We start from the raw sequence: 21,747 nt of genomic DNA, 5'->3' as shown, positions 1-21,747 counted from the left end.
AATGAAAGCGTATTAACTAACAAGAGTCAGCCGCAGCTAAAATACTGCACCTTGCTAGAATAATATTTTTTTGCAATTGCTTGCAACTTGTCAACTCCCATTTCAACTGAAAAAGTAATTAAGCTCTTGACTGAAAATCTGCCTGGAGCCAGAGAATAATCACAGTGTTTTCAACAGTTGTTCACTGCACAAATAATAAGGAAATAATCCATTGTCTCTATCTGCATGTTGATGCATGCTGATGTTTTTAGCCTAACAAATTTAATAAAAGGTACATGGTTGGCAATGTATTCTTTTGGTCATGAGTATAGCTCTCATTAAAATGTATCACGATAAAGCTCAGAAAAAGGTGAAGGATTTCAACTGGCATATCCCAGAATATGCCAAGTTGGAAGGTACACACAAGGATCATCGAGTCCAGCTCCTGGCCCTGCACAGGACTATCCCCAAGAGTTACACTACTTCATTCAGTAGTTTTTCAGTACTTTAATTAACACATTGATTTCAGCAAACAAGATTATCTTGATTCAGCCTGAACATTTTTTCCCCCCTTTAGGATACTGGAATCACTGTAAAGGTTGGTTATCATTTGCAATAAAAACTTCAAGCTTCTTATAATTTAGTTTATGAAATCTAGAAATAAAAAACAATAGAAGAACAATACACAGTGTAGTAAGAAATATTGTCTTTTCTTAACATGGTCTTCAAAATAACAGGATGTTAATTTTTATGGTTGATATACATTTTCTTTTGAGTATTTCTGATCTTCTCTTGAAAGAATGTGTGTCCCTTGCAGGATACCTAATCAGCAATACATAGGTGCTTTATTTAGTCAGTACTAGCTTTGATTTTGAATTTGATTGTAGCTATAAACCTCTGAAAGATAACCTGATTACTATGGAAAGTAAATCTGCCAATGAAAAACATTTTTACTCTTTTTATTTGGAAGAACTTATAAAGAAAACATTGACTCTTCATGTTGTGAAGCAGCTGAATTTAATACAGTTTAAAATACACATTAAAGGAAATATCAACAGATGACTAATCTTAAAACATCACCGTCCAAAACACGCATTCCTTTTATTTCGTGGAAAATTAGCAACTGAAAATCATCAATATTTCTGCATAAACTGTGATAGAGCATGGCAAATGTAATTTTCAGAGAACTGAACTGACAGCCAAGTGGCTAATGCACTAAGTGGAGGTAGCAGATCAGTCCACAAAAGAACTTTTTGCCTGCAGATACCTGTAACATCTGACTCCACAATTAGGTCCTTTCCCAGTTTTTCATTACAGAAGTAAGTCTATAGCAGCAAATATGCCATACCTTCACCACAGATGCTCTCCAGGGTTTTTTTTTCTTCAGTTTTATATATATAATACTCATACACATAGGACCAAACACCTGAAAACTACTTGTTTTCCATTCATTTCCAAAGACTTTTTGGAGACCTTCTTCGTTCCATCATTGTAGGTTAAAACACAGGCTGGAAATTTCTGCTTTGTATTAACCAAATTGCAGTAAGATTTCTCTTTAGTATGGCATGCATAAATGTAAATTTACTTTCTATTCCCACTTTAGTTTTAAGTTTCCTATGGCCAGCAGTGCATAAAAGGGAAAAAGGGGTAAATTTTTACATATTGCAGTGATGATCAGAAAACACCTTTTCAAGCAATATAGTTTAAACTTCTCCTAGCATTTGTATTTGTATACAATGCCCAGTATCAGAAACATGTAGCATAGTGTTACCACCTACTAACTTTAAATTTCTAGTCTTGAAACAAAGATGCCCAGTTCTGCTCTCAACATCTTCCACAGCCCTTGCAACTTGACAGAATAGGAATTCAGCCTTAGTGATTTCCATTGCCTTTAGACTTTCCTAACTGTTTGCAAAATGTACTTTCTCCAGTTTAAAACTAACGTTACTAATTAGACTACAGCAAATTATAAAGTATGGATATATCCAAAAGGGAAGATCTGAGGAGATCAAGTCCTTGAATGACTTTGCAGTGCTTCTAGGGATTGCTTCTATTACAGTATTTTTAATATAACAAACCGTATAAAAATTACAAAATATTACAAAAAGGCAGCAGGAACGTTGCTGGTTTTAAAGTCTTTTAGTGGATGCTGTTATGGATGTTGCAGAGTTAATGGCATGGGTTCTTAATACAATTTATCAATCCCTGTCCCTCTGCAACATTTTCTATGAGTAAAAAGAAACCTAGAATATTCATAGATATAAAATATTTTTACTTTTCACTACCAGGAGTCTTCATGTATTTCTGTTGATATCCTCAAAGAAAATCTCTAAAAAAAAATAAAACAAGATCAGCTTAAGATAAATTAATTTTACAGTTCTGCAATCTAACGTACAAGGAGATAAAACAAAAGAAAAAAGTGTTTAAGTGAAATACACCCAATGGGAAATTTTTTTTAAAAGGGGATCATTTTTCTTGATTTTTCTGATTTTTCTTAATTCCATCATTTTCTCCTATTTATTATGTTCACAATATTTACATATAGTTAAACCTTGAATGCTTAACACCATGATCAGAAGTAAAATTATCAATTAAAACTTGTTGATAGGTATTCTGAGGACTACAGCATTGTCCTGTTAATATCCATCTCCAAGGGAAGAGTCTGACCTTTGATAAAAGAGATGCCAACATATATGCAGGTATCAGTGATGGACTAGCAATAAATACCTCCTCAAAAATGGGGCATTAAATGATGCATGTATTTCTGAATGGTACTTCAATAATTCTGTCAGTTTTAGAAGGCAATTATATACCTTTAAGATCTTGCATTGTGTAATTTTGAACAAGTACTTTTTTAAAAAAAAATGAAGTGCTTTTTTCTGCTGAACCTGGGGGATTTTATTATTATTTAATAATGAAAAGCCCTACAGCCATGGTCTACTCAGTACTAAGTCAACTCTAAACAGACATAGAAATGTTTGCTGTTGGTTAGTAAAATATATGTCAACTCTGAATCCTTGGTTGCAAATTGATTTCTGTACAAAGCTATGTACATATTATATAGAGGTATTAACTACTTCCATGCTGTAAGTGAAGAAGGAAGTGAATTAATGACAGTTTTACATGATCTGATGCCAAACTTTGGTTTTACACTAGAGAACATAGAGGGTTCTCATTATTTTTCCACCCTTCCCACCTCCATAAATTCTGGATATGTTTTCCAGCAATTTATCACAGCACCAATTTGTTCTCATATTTTACACTTAGGCACATACTTACTTGGATCCAGTTTTCAACTTTCTGGGATTTGAGTGAGGCAGTGCTATAAATGAAAGACCTACACATGGGGTATGAGACCTACAGTGACTACGAGTGAGTCAGTTCATCTTTGTGACTGTGGTATAAAGCAGCAGTTCTCAGTAAGCAACAAGAGCTGGTGAGGCAAAGCTTGGGAAAGTAAGTTCAAGGCATGCCTTTAATAAGTCATATAAAAGTGGGTTTTTTTAACTAATCTAGTATTTTCTCTTCCTTAAATTCAGGCTTGACGCATCACCAGATCCAGCTACCCAAACCAGAATGTCTTTATGTCAAAAATTTTCCAAAAATTATTTGATATTTTTTTGGACTGTGAGGGAATGTCAAGCAAAATGTGTAATATCTAAAAAGAAAGGAAGCATCCACTGTCGAAATACATTGGATTATTATATAAAAACCCTCAGGTAGAAAGAAATGCAGTTTTAGTTGCATCATTTATTTTTTTATTACATCAACTTCAGAGAGCCTCTTTCTCAAAAAGATTGGTAAATAAATAGAATATATTAATTTACTGAATAATTGTCCACACCAGATACCTAATTAACTATTAAAGGGAATTTTATGTTTTAAAAATGAGGGGAAAAATACTCATTACATATACAGAAATCATTTTTGACATTGGTAAAATTTGGTTTTGTATAGCTTTGGTGTATCTGTCTGACATAAAGAATGGTAATTTTCAATTGCATTTGTTATACAATTCATAGCACTTAGTCACTAAATAATGCTAAAATATGTAGATACCAACCTGAAAATCTCTAATGAATGTTAAAAAGAAGAAGATAAAACCAAAGGCCACCGTCCATTCACAGATTGCACTCATAAAATGGTAAGTGTAATCCTGATGGAATGAGACATAAAACAAATTTTCAAATAAAACAGCTAAACAGAATACATATGGAATGCTATAGACATTTCCTTCTGTAAATTCAATATAAGATTTATGACTCATCATTTCAATGTCCTGTTGTACAAAAGTCAATTCAGATTTTGTTTTTACAGAATGGTAAGTGCATCTCAAGTAAAAAAAAAACCAACCAAACCAAACCTCAAGGTATTACTAAGATTGTCTAACTAAGACTTATCTCACAGCTGCCTTGCCACTGTTTGGTTGAAGTACATCTGCCAAGTTTGCTTTTATCAAGCTTTTCAAGCAGGATACACTCTCTGCATTATTTTACCTGTTTTTTAATACTTCATTGTGGCAAAATTTGTCCAAAAATAAAAATTATTTTTCATAGTTATCATTCTGAGAACACTGAAATCAACTAAAAGACCTAATATTGACTTAAGTGTGCTTCAGGTCAGACCCCAAATATTTATGGCAATAATAAAGACTATTTAATAAAGAATGGTAAAAAAGCTGAGAAAACCAATGTTGTAAAAAACCTCAGAAACTTCAGAATCAAATTGGTCCATTTTTGTTTCATGTGTAAAGTTCATTTTCAAGAAATTGAGGAAGTAGAACAACTAATTTCCAGAATATCTTTTTTTTTTTTTTTTTTGTACAGTGGGAAAGTTTCAAATGCTTGGTTAAAATGAAAATCTAACTCTCTAAAGACTGAACCATCCATTGCAAGTTTCCTTACCCAAGCCACATACACTTTTCTAATGAAAAGTAACCAGCATTGCACAAATCTGTTCATGATAATGCACTATTTAAAGTCTCTAAAATGTTTCTAGTGCTAGACACTTTCAGATAAATATAACAGCATTCCCAAAATATGATAGAGGGTGAGTTGGCTACCTACTAAGATTTTACCTTTTCACCTGGAGTCCAATCAATTTTTGTCATGGAAACCTGAGAAGCGAACACAATCACTGGGAAAAACAGTGTAAAGGAAAACCATAAAATTTTAGTGAGTAATAGTGAAAATGTTTGCTTACAAAAAAAACACCCCATCTTCCCCTTCCATAAAACAGCAGAACATGAACAACCAGAATATCAAATCAAGATATTAAGAAAACAAGTAAATGAAACTGGTAGCAGCAATCAATACACATTTCTGTTGGTTCTTTCAAAATATAGACGATAAGGAGAGACTCCAAAACCTAGATCATATTTGTGATAAAGAACTGTGGGAGCATAGTCCTTCAGTGTTGGAAGGGGAACTATGTTGGTTTCCACTGGTCCACAATAGGTGCTTCATATATTTGTACAGCTTCCTCTCAGGAACTGGGGGCATCTTTAAACACACTTTCCCACCTGCTGAAACCAAAACCAGGCTATATCTGGCTGACTGGTGTGATGGATCTGCTGTGACCAGTTTTCAACACTGGTAGATCACCCAAAGCCAATGAAATTAATGGGACGGCTCTAAATTTCAGCATGTCATGGGAAAAGCCAGTAAGTGTGTTGAGTGTCTCTTTAGGGGAGGCAACTAATGAAGACTAGCAGCAACCAACATGATCAAAATCACCTGCTTAGGCTTGAAGGAAATCTTGCCACCTGTATTTTATACATCTGTGTGTTTGGTTCATTGTAGAAGCAGTGCTTACCTTTTGCAGGCCTTTCTCCCTTCTCTCCTTCAAATGAAGGAGGTTGGAAAGTTGGTCTAGCTTTATTAGTGTATGATCCTGTGAAGAACACTGGGGCATTGGTTTGAAATATACCACTGAAATAAGAGATAAAGCTTTTTAGAAGACACCAAACCTCATCTTTATGCTATTAATGGTGTCTCAACATGCTATATTATATGCATTAAAGAACCCTAAGTAAAGAGTGTAACTTCATTTTCATCCTTTATCAACAGTGTTTTAACTTAAAAGGAAAGTCATGAATGCATAAAGGGAAAACCGTGGGATACACCATAAAGGATACTGGGAATGAAAGCAATGCATGATATTGCAGATATAGCCATCCTTATGTGACACACAAAGTAAGAGTTCCATCGTGGACAGGACTTGTAAGAGATTATAGACTGAAGTGTAATGTATACAACACCCGAGCCAAATGCCACCAAAGCTCCTATGTCATGGACACTGGGAACAGCCAGCTCCTGGAAAAAGAATCGGCATAATGGTTAGCTGCTACTATCTGAGTAGTGGTAGGAATCAATGAGGCGTGAGGTTACAGCAGCCACATTGTGTTGGGCACGCACAAGGAATGGGAAACAGTCCCTTTTCCAAACAGTCTACACAGGGAAGACGAAAGAAAACAGGAAAAGAGTAGCTCAGAGAAGTAAACTGTGTCCAAAGTCACTGGGTCAGTCCTTTCCCATGTTCATGTAAAAGTTTAGATCAGTTTTAGTTCTGTTCAACAGTTGCTCTAATACCAATTAATGTTTTCACAAACAGGAACAGGCCTGTGCTTTTCTTGAAAGGTTCTTATACTTTCTCCTTCCCCATACCTTGACAGATTTTAACCCCATATTGAAATTCTAATCTGCATTTGTGTGGCCAGACTCTAATGGTAAAATTTCAAGGGAGCTGTTCTAAATAGTGACTCCTCTAGCTCCATCCCCCACCCTCCAGTGGCCAATCACAAGGCTCCAAGAAATAAGTCAGGAGAAAATTAGTTATATATATAAAAAATACCACTATATGTGGCCTATATTTTTGCAATACCCTGCCTATGGAAAATTCTCTCCATAGAACAAGTAGAATATCCAGTAGCAAAAGAGATTAAGATTCCAGAGAAATTACTGTATTCTAAATGTTTCAAAAACTTTTACAAAACCAAAGATATGGCACATTGGAATCCAATATCAGTCAGGTAAGTTATGTTTAAAGCTCCTTTCTGTCACCAGAGCGTAACCAAACAGGTGCTATGAACCTATGAACTGACCTACTACAGATCTGTTTTCTTGATTCATGAAAACATATCTATACCCTTTCCTTACATATCTGAATATCTCTCCTGCCTGGAGGCCACTGTTTTCTTTGTCTTGTAATGGTGGTTATGTCCACATGGTCTCTTAAATTCTTTTTCCCCTGGCTTTTCTTTATACTCATTCCCTTCTATCTCTCTGTATTAAGTTCTACCAGAATTTAAAGCATGTTCCTCACATAGATATTTAAGTGGCAGCTCATCTATACTTGCATTTTCTTCTCCTCTGTCCCAATTTTTGCCTCCCATATATACAGGAATGGCAGGATTTGGTACGGAAAGCATTAAACAAGCATTGCATTTAGCCCTATACACAATATAGAGAGCTTTGCTAACATGGCTGTCGTGATTGCTCCTATCAAACTGTCACAGTTTCCTTTAAAAAGACCATCATGCCCAATCCCTACAGAAGCTGAGACCTGTTGCTACATGTGCTACAGCAAGCCTCCAAAGCTTTCCAGGCAAAGGCAGGAAGATCACTCTTTAATCATGTGTAATGTCTAACAAGCAAAACCAGAGCTGCTACGACCTGGGATTTCACTTTGCCTTGTTCATTAAGGACTACAGGGTTTTGCCTTCCACATCCAATTATCTTCTTAAAGCTAACCCTCCACTGTCTTTCATTTCTGTGTTTCAAGCATTGTGTTATTTAAAACAGAGAACAAACATTCACAACCATTACTTATTTTCTCAGAAAATCATTTGCTTTTAAGGGACACATTCTTAGTGTTTTGTCCCATCCTGTTCTTCACTTTTACTAAGTGTTCAGACACCAGTACCATTAAACCTCCATGCTACCTACCCTGTCTTACCTTGAAGCAAAAAGGGTGAAAAAAATTTCCTTACAATTAATTATGTCACTTAAAAGACTCACCACAAGTGGCACTACATTGAGTAAATAAAAGCTAACCTTAAATATTTCAAGTATAATTTCACACTGAAGCCTTTTTAGCAGACTAGGTATTTGCTCTGGAGAAAGAGAAAATGAACTGATGCCCAGTAGTGTCAATCAACTCTACTACAGTACTCAGGTATGGTGTGAACTCACCTGCTGGGGAAAAATGAGCATTAAGAAACTAACAGGTAGTGCACATGAACATAAATTTCCTGCATGACACACTGATTAGAGGGACAAGACTGAATACTAAAGAAATAACTTCTAATTCCAGCTTCGCTTTGATCTCCTGACCTGAAACAATCACCTTGAGCAAATCTCACATCCTCTTCATGTCTCAGTTATTCTACTAAATGGGTAAATGGGGATAGCACTGTTCTGTTCACTGGATGTACACTACACAGCTTAAAGATTAAAGACTTGCAAGCCACCATTTGCAGCTTCCTGGGCAAGTAAGCATCCTCAAAAATCAGCTAGGGAGATGCTTAGCAAGATTAGATCCTTACTGTGTTCTGAGCCCTTTCTACAAACTGCACTTAGCATGGAAAGCAAGGTCAAAGCAGAAAAAATAGAAATTAGGTAAGGAAGGAGTTTAAAACTGGCAGTGAGAGAAAACAGAGATGAGATAAGAACGAATGTTATAACTGCCAAGGGACCCCCTTGGGAACATTAGCATCAAAGTTTCTGCTTCCCTGACTGTCACAATTATTTTGCATTCTTGAATTTGTCTTTTTCTTATTGAAGCTGAGTCTGTTTTCTATTTCAGTCAAGCAACGCTGTTCCCCATCATCTAACTTTTTTTTGTGCCACATATAAATCTTATCAATAACAGTACAGATTTTTAAAAGTAAAACAGTGTGCTTAGAATAGACTGCTGTGCCTGTGGTGTTTGCAATCCACACATACTACCAGGATATAAAACTAAAAAGGGTAAGGTATCAGTCTAAGGTAGCATTTTTGTCTGAAAATACCATGTCCACTACATGTAAGACTGTACTGGCTGCTGAAGCCCTGACAATCTTTATTTTAAATTCCTCTGTATCTTGTCAGGTCACTGTATGAGCACACCAGTGTTTACCAAACTCTTCCAAGGTAGGCCATCCTTTAAAAGAAATAATATAGCTGTTTCCACAGATTTAAAGGCAGTGTCTCAAACTACCTGTCAATTAGATTTTACTTGATTCTAAGCTGAAGCTTTCAGTGCAATTGTCCTAATACTTCTTTGTGTCAGAATCTACCCTATTACACACTTCCTCACTAGAAAAGGTGAAATTAATAATCTGTTTCAGTATTTTTTGTCTTTATTGAATTTTCTTTCAGACACTGAGGAATGGATTTTGATTTTTAATGAGATATCAAATTCTTTCTGGCAAAGTAAGCAGTAACTCTACATGTCTCTATAAATAAAGACTTAATATGTTGTTATGCCATCTCCCACAGACTCAAAACAACAGGCTGATATTGTGCTCAATGTTCTCACCTGTCAGGTAAGTCTAGTTTATTCTGTAGAAAGTTCTGCTAGCGTGTCATCATTCAGGCAAAAATGCAGGTGCATTTGTTAGTCTGACTTACTTTGCCCTCCCTAACTGGAAGCAAACTAAACTTTGAATAGCAAAGCTTTTCACAGTCCAATTCTCATAGTAAAAAATTTACAGCAAAAGCATCCATATTAAGTTGTTTTACAGTACAGACCTTTTACAAGACAAGCACACAGGAAACCCCTTATTGACATAACTGCACAAGCAAAAAATCTAGTATATAGGGAGAAAACAAATCTGTCTCTTTAAAGCTACTGAATAAAGGCAAGAGCAAGAAAGGCATTCCTACTTCATTTTCCAATTATCCACCTTGGAATAGTGTTAATTACTCTTACCTATTTGAAATTTTAACTGGTAAAACAACTTTAGTTTCATTTATGATACGAAATTTACGGTCATACCTGAAAAGTTGCAACTATGCCCATTCCAATACAGCCCATCAATCCAATACATAATGAAAACATGTTGCACGAAGACCTAACAAAGCGTGATGACTCATTTTGCTTCTCTATTAATAAATACCTGATGTACATTGTAATTACACCTGAAAAAGAACAACCAAAAATACATATTTTGGTCACTGATCATGTATTGCTTACATTTTAACACCTTTTCCTGTAACAAATGAGCATGCAGAATGAAAATATAACATAATACAGTAACTAATATTGCCTTTAAATCTACTGGGATGAAGAAAAAAGGTAGTGAATTTCAGATATATTAATTTCAGATAAACCTTTAACATTATCTTAGTCTTAACATCACATATTATTGCTATCTAGAAATAACTGTACATCACTTCAAGAAAAACACCAATTTAAATCCCATTCTCCTGAGTGTTTTGGGCAGAGGCATTGCCATTCCGCATTAGGAACAGATGTCACAAGGAGATGAACTGTAAGCTGGAAGTGGGAGGTTTTATTCTGCTCTGATACAGTCTTTTACAAGAACTACATCTCTTTATAATGGATGGTCTGTAGAATCAATTAGTTTTTGCAGTCCAACATATGTGACCCCAATATGCAGTTCACTCCTGACAAACACCTGTACTGGATACGAAAATCCTTCCATATAACACAGAACATAGTTTTAGTCTATCTACAGTTGGAAAAATACATCAGGTAGCTTTGCCCAGGCACTGTGAGGTTACAAGAAAGATGCCAAGATAGTGTGATTGAATGAGGCTCTTACAGAAGGTAAAATATGTGATTTTTACTTTGCTTTAAGGCCATGCTAGACTACAAAGCTATCGATCCTCCATTCCCTAGCAGTGAATAGAAAATGCCAAACTTCCTGATTCCCATCAGTGATTTTGAAGAGAAGTAGGCATGTTGCAGAGAAAACCAGGTGTTGCTTCAACACGGTTCTTCCCTTTGCTGCAGCATATTAGAAACTAAAGTGTCCCCATATCAGAGACAGCGTTTTTGCACAGTAATTATACCATCTTTCTTCCTCTTTTATTTCAAGCCATGTTGACTACTTTGCACTGATGAGGTGCTCTTAAGAGACATAAGTGCCTCTAAGCCTGCACTAACTGATCCTAAGGACCTGGCCCTCTGGCTATTACTTACATCTATCTGATACTATCATTTGACTGTGGAGTAGTTTTTCTGCAGAATACTGAATGGACTGCAATGTAAGCAGACAGCTTTTGCTAATTCTCATTTCTTCATTCTGGTCAAACCAAGTACTTTATACATACCTAAAAGAGCTGAAATATTAATCATAAAACCAAAGACACCGCTTTCTGGAGGTTTTGTTCCAGTGTCACTAAAGCAGGAAGAGAAAGAAATTAACAGTTAATTGAGATCTGTGAAACATAAATGAGATGTACACATGAAATCCCAAGAAAAATGTAACTTGTGTGAACTCTGTTTTGGGGATAAGGCATTTAAACATTTCTGCTGAACATGTAGCCTCCATTTGCAGTAGTGAATCTTTCTTTTCATAAAGTGTATTTTGAGAGCCTACTATTTGAACTGTATTTCTTCCTTTTCTGTATTCAACGTGCAGAGATGTGACAGAGCAATACTTTGTTCATGAATGACATGATTACATAAATGACATTCTAGAAATGGTGTTTCTTTTATCCACTGAATTAACACTGTGATAGAGTAAAACATATCTAATGGCATCTCACATCTTAAGATGTGAGACAATTTGGCTTAATTGCCTGATTGTCTTAAAAGGATCTTACCCCGTGAGAGTAATTGTGTTCCAATGCCCAGGAAGGTTCCTAGGAGGGGTTTAATTTGCTAATGTAGATGCAACTTAAGAGTAGTCTACACCCAAGGTGTTGTAAGTCTCTTCTGCTGAAGCAATTCAGCCTTATAGTGGATAATTAGAAATTCACTGGGATAGAAAGAGGGAGCATGAGTGCAAGAATATCTACAGAATTTATATACATACATATGTGCATAGATATATATATGAAAAACACCACATATACAAAATATTTGTTGTGTAGAAAATGGAACACCTTGATCACAGAATCCTTTTCTCTCTTTTCCCTACATATGTGCAAACACCCACCCCAAAGAATGTCCTGTCTTCACAAGATGAACATATGCCTGGGAGTACGTGGGCTCAAGTTCCCTCAAGCAAGACTCTTCTATAGAGGGTGAGTGCTCTGTTGAAGGAACAATACTGTGATGCTGTCACCTCTTTACACTATTTTTCTTGTTCAATGTCTGTTTTTTCTTGTCCAGCATAAAATCAGTTGATATCTATTTTATCAGGCTCTGTCGGTCAAGCCAATGGAAAACATCTAGTTCTTAAATCTTTACATAATTTGGGTGTGAGCTGAGTTTTCAGTTACTGGGCAGTACCAGGAGGCACAATTGCATGTGTGTAAACAGAGCCACCCAATGAACTCTACTGTCAGAAATGTAAACGTAAGGGATTCAGTTAATGTCAAAGTTTATTGGAAACTGAGCAAAGATTCTGAGACTTAACTGTTCTCAGAGGGTGGGAGTGTCAACCTGCTGGAGGGTAGGAAGGCTCTGCAAAGGGATCTGGACAGGTTGTATTGATGGACTGAGGCCAATTGTATGAGGTTCAATTAGACCAAGCACTGGGTCCTGCACTGTGGCCACAACAAACTCATGCAGTGCTACAGGCTGGGGGAAGAGCAACTGGAAAACCGCTGAGCAGAAAAGGATCTGAGGGTGTTGGTGAACAGCAGCTGAAAATGAGCCAGCAGTGTGCCCAGGTGGCCAAGAAAGCCAATGGCCTCCAGGTCCATATCAGAAATATCTCTATTTCTGATACAGACTAGCAGGACAAGGGAAAGCGATTCCCCCCCTGTACTCAGCACTGGTGAGGCCACACCTCGAGTGCTGTGTCCAGTTCTGGGCCCCTCACTACAAGAAAGACATTGAAGTGCTGGAGTGTGTCCAGAGAAGGGCAGCAAAGTGAAGGGTCTGGAGCACAAGTGCTATGAGGAGCAGCTGAGGGAGCTGGTGTTGTTTAGCCTGGAGAAAAGGAGGCTCGGGGGACACCTTATCACTCTCTACAACTACCTGAAAGGAGGTTGTAGCCAGGTGGGGATCAGGCTCTTCTCCCAAGCAACCAGCCACAGGACAAGAAGATATAATCTTAAGCTGCACCAGGGGAGGCTTAGGTTGCATATTAGGAGGAAAAGGTGACAGACACTGGAATGGACTGCCCACGGAGGTGGTGGAGTCCCACCATCCTGGGAGGTGTTTAAGGAAAGCCTGGGTGTGGCACCTCATGCCATGGTCTAATTGATATGGTGGTGTTTGGTCCTAGCTTGGACTTGATGATCTCAGAAGTCTTTTCCAACCTAACTGATTCTGTGATTCTGTGTATGATGGGACAAGTAGGTACCAGCAAGATGTGGGGGTTTTATGTGATTCAAGAAGATGAATATTCTTCTTTCCAACAGTGAGGCTGGATTAGGTTTCAGTGCTAAGCTTCTGAACCTACCGCTGAGTGCAGCCAAAATGACAGCTGCTCAGCATGAATGCTTGTGCTCTCAACATCCAAAAGAGAAAGCAATCTCTATTTAAGCAATCATTCTTAAAGATTTTGACAATTTCGTTAAGTTCAAGACAGAAGAGTATGACTATCTCAAAAGACTTGATTTTCTTTAGAAATTAATATTTGCTCTCAACCCTCTTCTATGTACAGAAGGATTTGTGTAACCAGTTGCTAAGATGATTTACCAACAACAGGAGGAAGTTTAGGATAAAGGAAGGATCCTTTTCTATGAAAAACTGATGCAAAAAATAGAGAAAATTAAAGCATCTGTTTTTACTAGTTTGGTTCTTGTGGTAGTGCTTTCTGAAGATTTGTTTCAGCTTGTACTCTGCACTAGTCTTGTCCCTCTTTGATAGTGGAATGGATGAAAACAGTAAACTAACTCTTTTTTTGTTTGTTTGTTTGACACATCTGAAAATCATTTTAATCCGTGTTTCACTTAGCCCATTTTTTAACCTTCAACTTCACATCTTTTCCTTGTGTTTCTGGAGTGTTTTCATTAATATGACAAAGGACTCCATTTAAAAAGTCAGCCACTTGTGACAATCTTCAAGGACTTTTTCAAATCAGAAACCGCTCTGTGGTAAGTACAGGACTGTAATCACTTCAAAGCTTTTGAAGGACTTTAGGTGAGAAGAGAATGGAATTGGCACATTCATAGAAAGCCATGTGAAGTTCTTGGAACACATCATAAGAGCAATCCAAATAACCTAAAATTGCACTGGTCTCCATTTTTTAATTAAAACTTTTTTCAAGCTAAAGCTTTATAGGTGAATTTTGCTATTGTTGATTTTTAAACTCAGTAGACGTACGTTTTCAAGAAATTTCATACCAAGAATACTATATTACATCTACAATCTATTTACAAAGTACTGCACTGGACCTTTAAGGACACAGTCTTTTTAATGTCATATTTTCCACTGAAAAATCCCTGAAGCTAAATGAAGACTTAGGTTCATTTTCATTTTGCTTCTGGTCTGTTGCTATGGAAAAAAAAAGATTAGAAAAAAAGTATGGGTGACAGTCCCTTTCTTATTATGAAAAAGACAAAAAGCAAATGGCATATTTGAAACAAAAATGTGCTCACTTATTTGGAGTGGTGCATAAGTGAGCTCTGCCACCACTGAAAAGATGAGGAATACTCTACTTGTGTCACCGTCTCATGCAATAAAATTCTAAAACCAAACAATATTCTGAAGAGTGGAAAGACAAGAAGGTGGAGGAGACAAGTAATAAATATTTTAGGGCCAAAAGACTCATCGTCATCTAATTACTACATAGCCATCATAAACTATTTCTCTCCAAACTTTAAGTCCCAAATTTTTAAAATAGGAAAATTCTATTCTCCCTACAGGGATTCTTATTGATCCAGAGGTACACCTGATAGCAAATACCTTTAGGAAAATTCCCTTTATGCTTTCACTGAGAATTCAAAACATGAAACAGCCACCTCAGCACATCCAAATTAGTTTGGATTTTGAGTATATTAGCAAAAGAACTAGTTTGGCCATAACCTAATTTTGGACTCAGCTGCTAGAAAACACAAAATCATGTTCATTTTATCTACCCAGAAATGTATTGACTTTACTTGATGAGACATTAGCACAGTTTCAATGACAAATTCAGGTGTGGTCTCTCACTGTGACAGCTGTTACATGGTAAACAAATAAAATTAATAAGTTACATCAAGGCATACACAGAGTACCTGAGGAACGCATATAAGAATTACAGAAATGCTGAACTAAAGTTTGTCCATATTCTTCTCCTTTGTGTAACTGGAATTTTCCCATACGAGCTCTATTTAATTTTTAAAGCTCATTTTAAGATATTGCACAACTTATATGTTGCAACATTCTTCCTCTTTTTTATGATTCTAATCTTTACTAAATCACATTCTTAATCACATGATTCAGATTCTTAGGCTAAAGCAATGACCTGCAAAATAAAATATGCACTACGGTATGACTATTGGCCTGAGTACTTAAAAGGAAATATCATATTACTCCCAAGTACACCTTCTACAAAGATCTTATGCTTACACCATGTTCCTTTAGAATTATTACAGATTCTTCAAGAATAGCCAATGTATATCTTTAATCCAAATGTGGTGTTAAATGGATGTAAAATAAAAAAGACTTTGAAAAAACTTTACTAGTAAATGCAGAGGGCCTGAAATGTGACTGGTTATCACTGATGCAGCCTCTCAAGTCTTTGCTTTGTTTGGGTTCTTTTACGGTATACTGACATACATTGTGATTCCCTACTAAAGGATAAGAATGATTTTTTTTCTGTGATCTATTCCGTTAGACTGATGTAACTATGGCAGCTGCAACACAGTCATCAAAGTTATAGAACTGTGACTTAAAGGTTTGGTCCATCTCTTTAAAAAAGAATGACACAATTAAGATATTTGGACTGTCAAAAACTTAACTGAAAATGCAATTATACAGAAAAAACCACATCCTGTTTTCTCATATATTTTATTCTATGGCATGGTTTAACATAAGAAACGTAATTTTGCCAAATTTCTCACTACAGGACCTCAAAATCCTTCTGAGTACAAACCATATACTGAGAATGAACAGTTATATCAAATGGGTTTTTTTCCCTTGGTTAATAATAGATAAATTACACTTATCAGAAGCGCTTTTGTGTCAGTAAAACTGTGTATGTAATCAAGGACGAGCCGTAAGGTATTTATTCAAGTACAAGAACGAGGCTTTCCAAGAGCTGAGCCCAAATTTGTGCAGATAATCTTAAAAACTTTTGCTAACATAAGCATGTGGTCCAAGTTTCTTTGGCTAAATTTGAATGAAGCTCAGCTTTCTTGTGGGCTGTGGTGTCATTTGCACTTGCCTATGATGACAAACCCTAATTTTCAATCAAATTTGCTTGTATGTGCCAATCAGGTTAGCAGTCTTCTGAAATTATGAATGTCCATGAAGTCTTTCAAGGAATTAGGTCTAGATGTATCTTGAAAGATGTATTTTAAAATCTTGTTTAGATCTTCTGTATATCAGAAACACTCTTGGATATCTGGCTAAGCTTTAATCTATTAAGAGATAAAATCTAGCAATTTCATAGTTTATATTTAAATGTTAACATAAATCACAAGCAATGATTTATACAGAACTGCACTTAAGTGACTAAGGTTTTAGAAAAGAGATGCCAGCCACCTCTTGGGAAGTCTTTTACACTCATTGGTCCTATGCTGAAATTTTAAAAATGCGTGTTCGTGGGGATGCATGTACTGCAAAAACCATCATAGGGTTTCAAGTCATCTGGTGCACTTTGGCCCAGTTCTGGAGTTATAGAAACAAAGCTACATTTCCACCACTTGATTGTAAAGTTTTGCTATGATCAGGCCTTCGGGACACTTTGGCTCCGTCAGAAAACTGTTTCAGGTCCTTTCCACTGCGTCTGCCAGCGTTTGGGTCCTGTGGCTCTTGGAGAGGCCCGGGCGCTGGAGGTATGATGGGTGCCGGGAGGGCAGAGCGTGCGCCCCCATCACAGGGAGGCCCTGCCAACACTGCCTCTCCTCCTCTGGGGATCCCACACCCGACTGGGAGCCCCTCGGAACCGCCGCCTGTGTGTCACATACACACACAAACACACACAAACACACAAACACACAAACACACACAAACACACACACAGCTCCCCCTGCTCCTCGGGCGCTCCCACCGCGCTCCCGCCTCACCTGATGTAGGGGACGAGGGGCTCGACGTGCCCCTCCAGCACGGCGATCGCATAGGAGATGATGAAGGCGGCCGAGGACCAGCTGACGAGCAAAGCGGGGACGAAAGCCACGCCGGGCATGCAGCACAGCATCGCCGGCGACTGCCCTGCCCGGGGCACGAGCGGCGGGGCGGCAGCGCCCGGACGGGCTCCGTGGCGGCGCCCCGAAGTCACGGACCGTGACCGAGGACCCGGGGGACGCACACACGAGCACTCACACGTGTCTTTTCCCGCCAGGCAGGGGCGCTGCCGCCTCCAGCGGCCCCGGGGATCCCCCGCCGCCCGATGACTTCCCTTCACTTTCGGTTCTCCTCAGCGGTGCCCCGGGGCAGCTCCCGCCCCGCCCGCGGGCGGCCCCGAGGGCGGCGGGGGCCGGGGACCGCAGTGAGGCCCTTCGCCTTTCAGCCCTGCCCACACCTGGAAGCAGCGCTTCGGAGAGTTTCTGACCTCAGAAATCCTCCCCACAGCCCCGGCTCCGGCGGCTGCCGCCTCTCGGGGCCTCTCACGCCCTGTCGGGGCAGGGAGCGGGCGGTGCGATGCTGCGGGGCAGCGGGACACGCCGCCTTGTGCCTTCTTTAAAAGGGCTAAAAAAGTGGTCCAGTGTGCGCGTTTCGCGGCTCTTCGCCTCTTGCCGGCCGAGGGACAGCAGCTCCTCATCGGGGCGCGGAACGGGAGGTGCAAACCTGTTCAGAAATCCCGGGGTCTGGAGGTCCCATTGTGGAGCCCTGCATGGTACACACCTCATCCGCCTGGGACTGTCATTTCAAGGACATAATGTAGCCTTGATTTGCAAATCTTCCATGAGATTCACTTTTTCAGATGCTTAGAGGGAAACCATTGTTTAATTCAAAACCATGCCATGTTCAGCATTTTTGCTTTGGCTTAACCTGAAGCCATGGAAAACCTGTCAAGGTTGTTTATGTTTCCTTTGACTATTCACAGTTATCTGCCTTCCAAACTAACATGTAAACGCAAGGTCACCATTCTGCAACAAAGACATACATGTGCACACTCTGCTTCTCTCCCTGAAAATGTATTGGGAACCTTGCTTTAGGTACACATCCCCTGTGGTGGATGCAAATAAGGTGAGTACTTGGCAGGCCTTTGAAGGTATTAGGAAGGGAGATAGAAATTTAATAAAAGGACTTGCTTGGAACTGTATATCTTGGTGAAAGTACAGAAAAGTAATAAAACAAATTATTATACCACTAAGACTGGAGGTATTCCACACCCTATGCCTTTTGGCAGTAGCATGTTGCTCGTATTCTTTACATACAACTTGAGTGTAATAATTCACTGATACGTCATATTTACAGCTGATTACTTAAAAAAAAGGTCAGCCCCTTTTCATATCTGTACTACTCAGAAAGAGAGTATTTTATCTATAGCAAAAGAAAGAGTTTGGGCAAAAAAATCAACACCAAACCACAAAATCATACTTAATATTTCCATAGCTAGTCTGTCTTCTAGTAATTTTGAGTGACAGAAATTTCTAGCTGAAAGAACAGGTTTACTTCTTTTTAAGTTAGAGGTGCAAAAATAATTGAATTAAACTAATATTTGAGATGTCTTAATATATTCTGGTTTAAAAATTCTTCTTTAATTAAGCCTCAGTATCAGGTATCTTTGTTTTTTTTTTCCTTTGAAACAGAAAATCAAAGAAATACTATACAGGCACTACACGTCTAGTGTCTTTTGTAAATAAATGAACTGCAGAAATGTCCTGATGTTTATTATATACATAGAAGTAGAATTTTACATTTAAGTATCAGTAATTTAGTATTCTGGTTTGGTTTCCTGCAGAAAGAAGAAGGGATTCACTTTATTTTACTGCATGAACATTTAAGTCACATTGTTGGAAAAATGTTTCATCCACAGTTCTGCAAAATCATTATACTAACTGTGGTTTTGTAAGTAGTAAATAAATCTCTCTGAAGTGTGAGTTGAGTATTTCAGTTCTTCACATGACTTTTTGAAATGCCTGAACAGTATTTGGAGTGAAAGAAAGACACGTTTGGCTCAAGCAGGTGGCAAGTTACTCTTTGGTGATCACTAGGAAAGGCAGTTGGTTGCTATGTAAACATTTATTAGAGCTCATGTGATGTTTCTTTTTCTTTATAATTTTATTGTAGAAGGTAGTCAGTAACAATATATAATTTGAGTGGTGATCTTTAATTGCTTGCTTTGGCTGTCATACACAGGCGTTCAAAACCCTAATAAAATTGAAAGTACAATTTTTATTCTAGCTGGTTACTTCCCTGTTCTCCAAAAACTTTTACCCCTTTTTTAAACTTGAAAGTGCTTCCAGTGTAGAACAGAAAACCTAAACATCTGTGACAAGTTTACATTTAGAATATAAAAACATAAGGTCTGCAGGTTTTGCACTCACAGATTGCTTGTTGAATTTATTTACATGTAACCAGTCCCGAATATTCAGGGAACTCCACTATAATGACATACCCCTTGGAATACACAGACTTACAACTGCTCATAAGCAGAACTTGGTCTTCCCAGGGAATAAAGTGAGAGAGAAGAGGAAGAATTTGTTGCTTGTAAAGAGAAAAGCAGCATATGGTGAAATAAGGGAAAGAGGGTGTGAGGACTGTGCAACAGCTGGGGACTGCTGTGGTAAAGATAGTATTGGCTGGAAAGAAGGAAACAGTTTCCAGACACAGGTTGTACCAGGAGTACATTTACAAATACACTACCTGTAACTTCTTCAGATTACTGTGTGAAGAGTTCAAGATGGTTTGTGGTATCCCTTCCCTTCCTCTTTGGTCACATGCCAATGTCTTTAACCTCTCAGTAGCAAAAGCATGTGTAAAATATTCCCACCTATGACATGAAGTTTGGAATGGCAGTACTAACAATCTACAACATCTGTGAAGTCCTATGCTGTGAGGCATTCATGGCATGATGTTAATATTTCTAAAAAGAAATGTGATTTAATTATAAAGTAGTTGTCACATGTTACTGTTTAAAAGATGGTTTATTTTGCTCTGTTTGTTTTGGGTCCCTCTATAGCTATCTAGATTATGATATCTAGCTAAATGTCTAACCAAAATGCAGGTAAAGAGGTCTCAGCTGTCAAAAAGATTGGACAATTCAAAAATATCAAGTCAAATGACATGTAAAAAATTGACAAAATCCTTAAGAATGAAGAGAGGTAACTACTGGGTTGAAATTGTTTAACTTTCTCTCTCTCAAAAAATAGAAGCTTCTTGTGGTGCAAGACAGATTTGAATCAGTATCTCCCAATAATGATGAGATGTGAAAAGGTTTATTCCAGAATTTCTAGAGAAGATTAGCTCTCAAAATATATTTTTTGACTACTCTACTCTCTATTTTTACTTACTGTTTGGGTGATTTTTTTTTCAAGTGTTTATTGGGAGAAATCTTTGTTTCCAGGGTGCATGAGCTGTAGATTAACGTAGGCTATAAAGGGCAAGGAAGAGACTGTTTAGCTGCAGAGGAACCATTCTTCGGTGGCTTTGTTCTCCTTCAATCTAAATGAGTTAGGCAACATGTTGAAGCAATTAGTGGGAGAATTCGGCTTTAGGATTTTAATAAAGTTTGATGGTGCATTTTTGCAGAAGCACATTTTTAGTGAAAAGGAAATCATTCAAAGAGAAATGGGAGTTTTTATGTGGCCTTACCATCTGAGAGAAGTACCTTTGCAGTTTTCTTAGTGGAATACAGTAGCTGACACTAAGTTGCTTGCTGAAGAGTAAGAGGAAATAATGAAATCCATGACCAAAGGTATTAAAGCACTCAGAGCCTAAACTGAAAGAACTTGATCAGTCTTAGTATAAGCTATCAGAAATATCAGAAAGCAGAAGTGGCTAATGATGTGTTACATCCAACATAAAACCTCCCACAAATGGGGAGTACTCACTTCTGAAAAATCAGATCCTATTTCCATATGTTAATCTAGATCTGCCACAGCAATTTGGGGATGTTGGTTTGTCTGCCTTTACCACATCACTTTGCTAAATATAGGGCACTCAACTTTTTCTGCCTGTGTATACTGTGCTTTGCACATTGCTGACATCTAATTACTATTTGCTTCTTTCATAAACTTCCTTTTGTGCCTGGACACAGCTGACACCAAGTTCTAACAAGGCCAAAGAGTTTCATGTGCTTCAGGGTAATATTATGAAATCTCTTCATGTAGAAACTGCTTGATTCAAGCTGATACAAATGTAAAAAAATAGACTTAATTAGTAAAATGTAATTTTACAAAACCTAAATATTGTGTCCAATTTCATTGTTTGAGTTTTAACAAATTGTGCTTTCCATCCTTTCTTGGCCTCTGTCCATGTCCTTCATAGTTATTCTATATCAAAGCTTTGTCCATGTCCTTCATAGTTATTCTATATCAAAGGTTTGTGCTGCATAGCAACTCTGTTAAGACCACAAACGGTATGGAAAAAAGGCAGATGGGTTTTTCT

General features: G+C 37.8%; 1 protein-coding gene and 1 long non-coding RNA gene across 3 annotated transcripts; one reads left to right on the top strand and one right to left on the bottom strand.

Annotated features, from left to right (window-relative positions):
* Positions 1–472: 472 nt before the first annotated feature.
* DRAM1 (DNA damage regulated autophagy modulator 1) lies at positions 473–17,547 on the bottom strand. The gene is made up of 7 exons (XM_027665133.1): positions 17,259–17,547; positions 11,259–11,326; positions 9,958–10,100; positions 6,116–6,293; positions 5,057–5,115; positions 4,043–4,135; positions 473–2,308 (listed from the first exon to the last, which is right to left on the bottom strand). The coding sequence occupies exons 1-7, from the start codon at positions 17,387–17,389 to the stop codon at positions 2,261–2,263; spliced, it is 720 nt and encodes a 239-aa protein (XP_027520934.1). The 5' UTR covers positions 17,390–17,547; the 3' UTR covers positions 473–2,260.
* On the top strand, positions 9,066–12,870 carry LOC113957545. Of its 2 annotated transcripts, XR_003531206.1 has the most exons (4): positions 9,066–9,110; positions 9,459–9,505; positions 11,024–11,192; positions 12,096–12,870. It is a non-coding gene; the product is annotated as an uncharacterized LOC113957545 (long non-coding RNA). The 2 variants fall into 2 exon arrangements; XR_003531205.1 differs by lacking the exon at positions 9,066–9,110 and having other exon boundaries at positions 9,149–9,505.
* Positions 17,548–21,747: the final 4,200 nt, after the last annotated feature.

The sequence above is a fragment of the Corapipo altera genome, unplaced genomic scaffold (genome assembly GCF_003945725.1).
Source record: "Corapipo altera isolate COAL_440 unplaced genomic scaffold, ASM394572v1 1, whole genome shotgun sequence".
NCBI classification, from domain to species: Eukaryota; Metazoa; Chordata; class Aves; order Passeriformes; family Pipridae; genus Corapipo; species Corapipo altera.
Note: the sequence above shows the minus strand (reverse complement) of the source record. Positions and strands in the feature narration are given on the sequence as shown.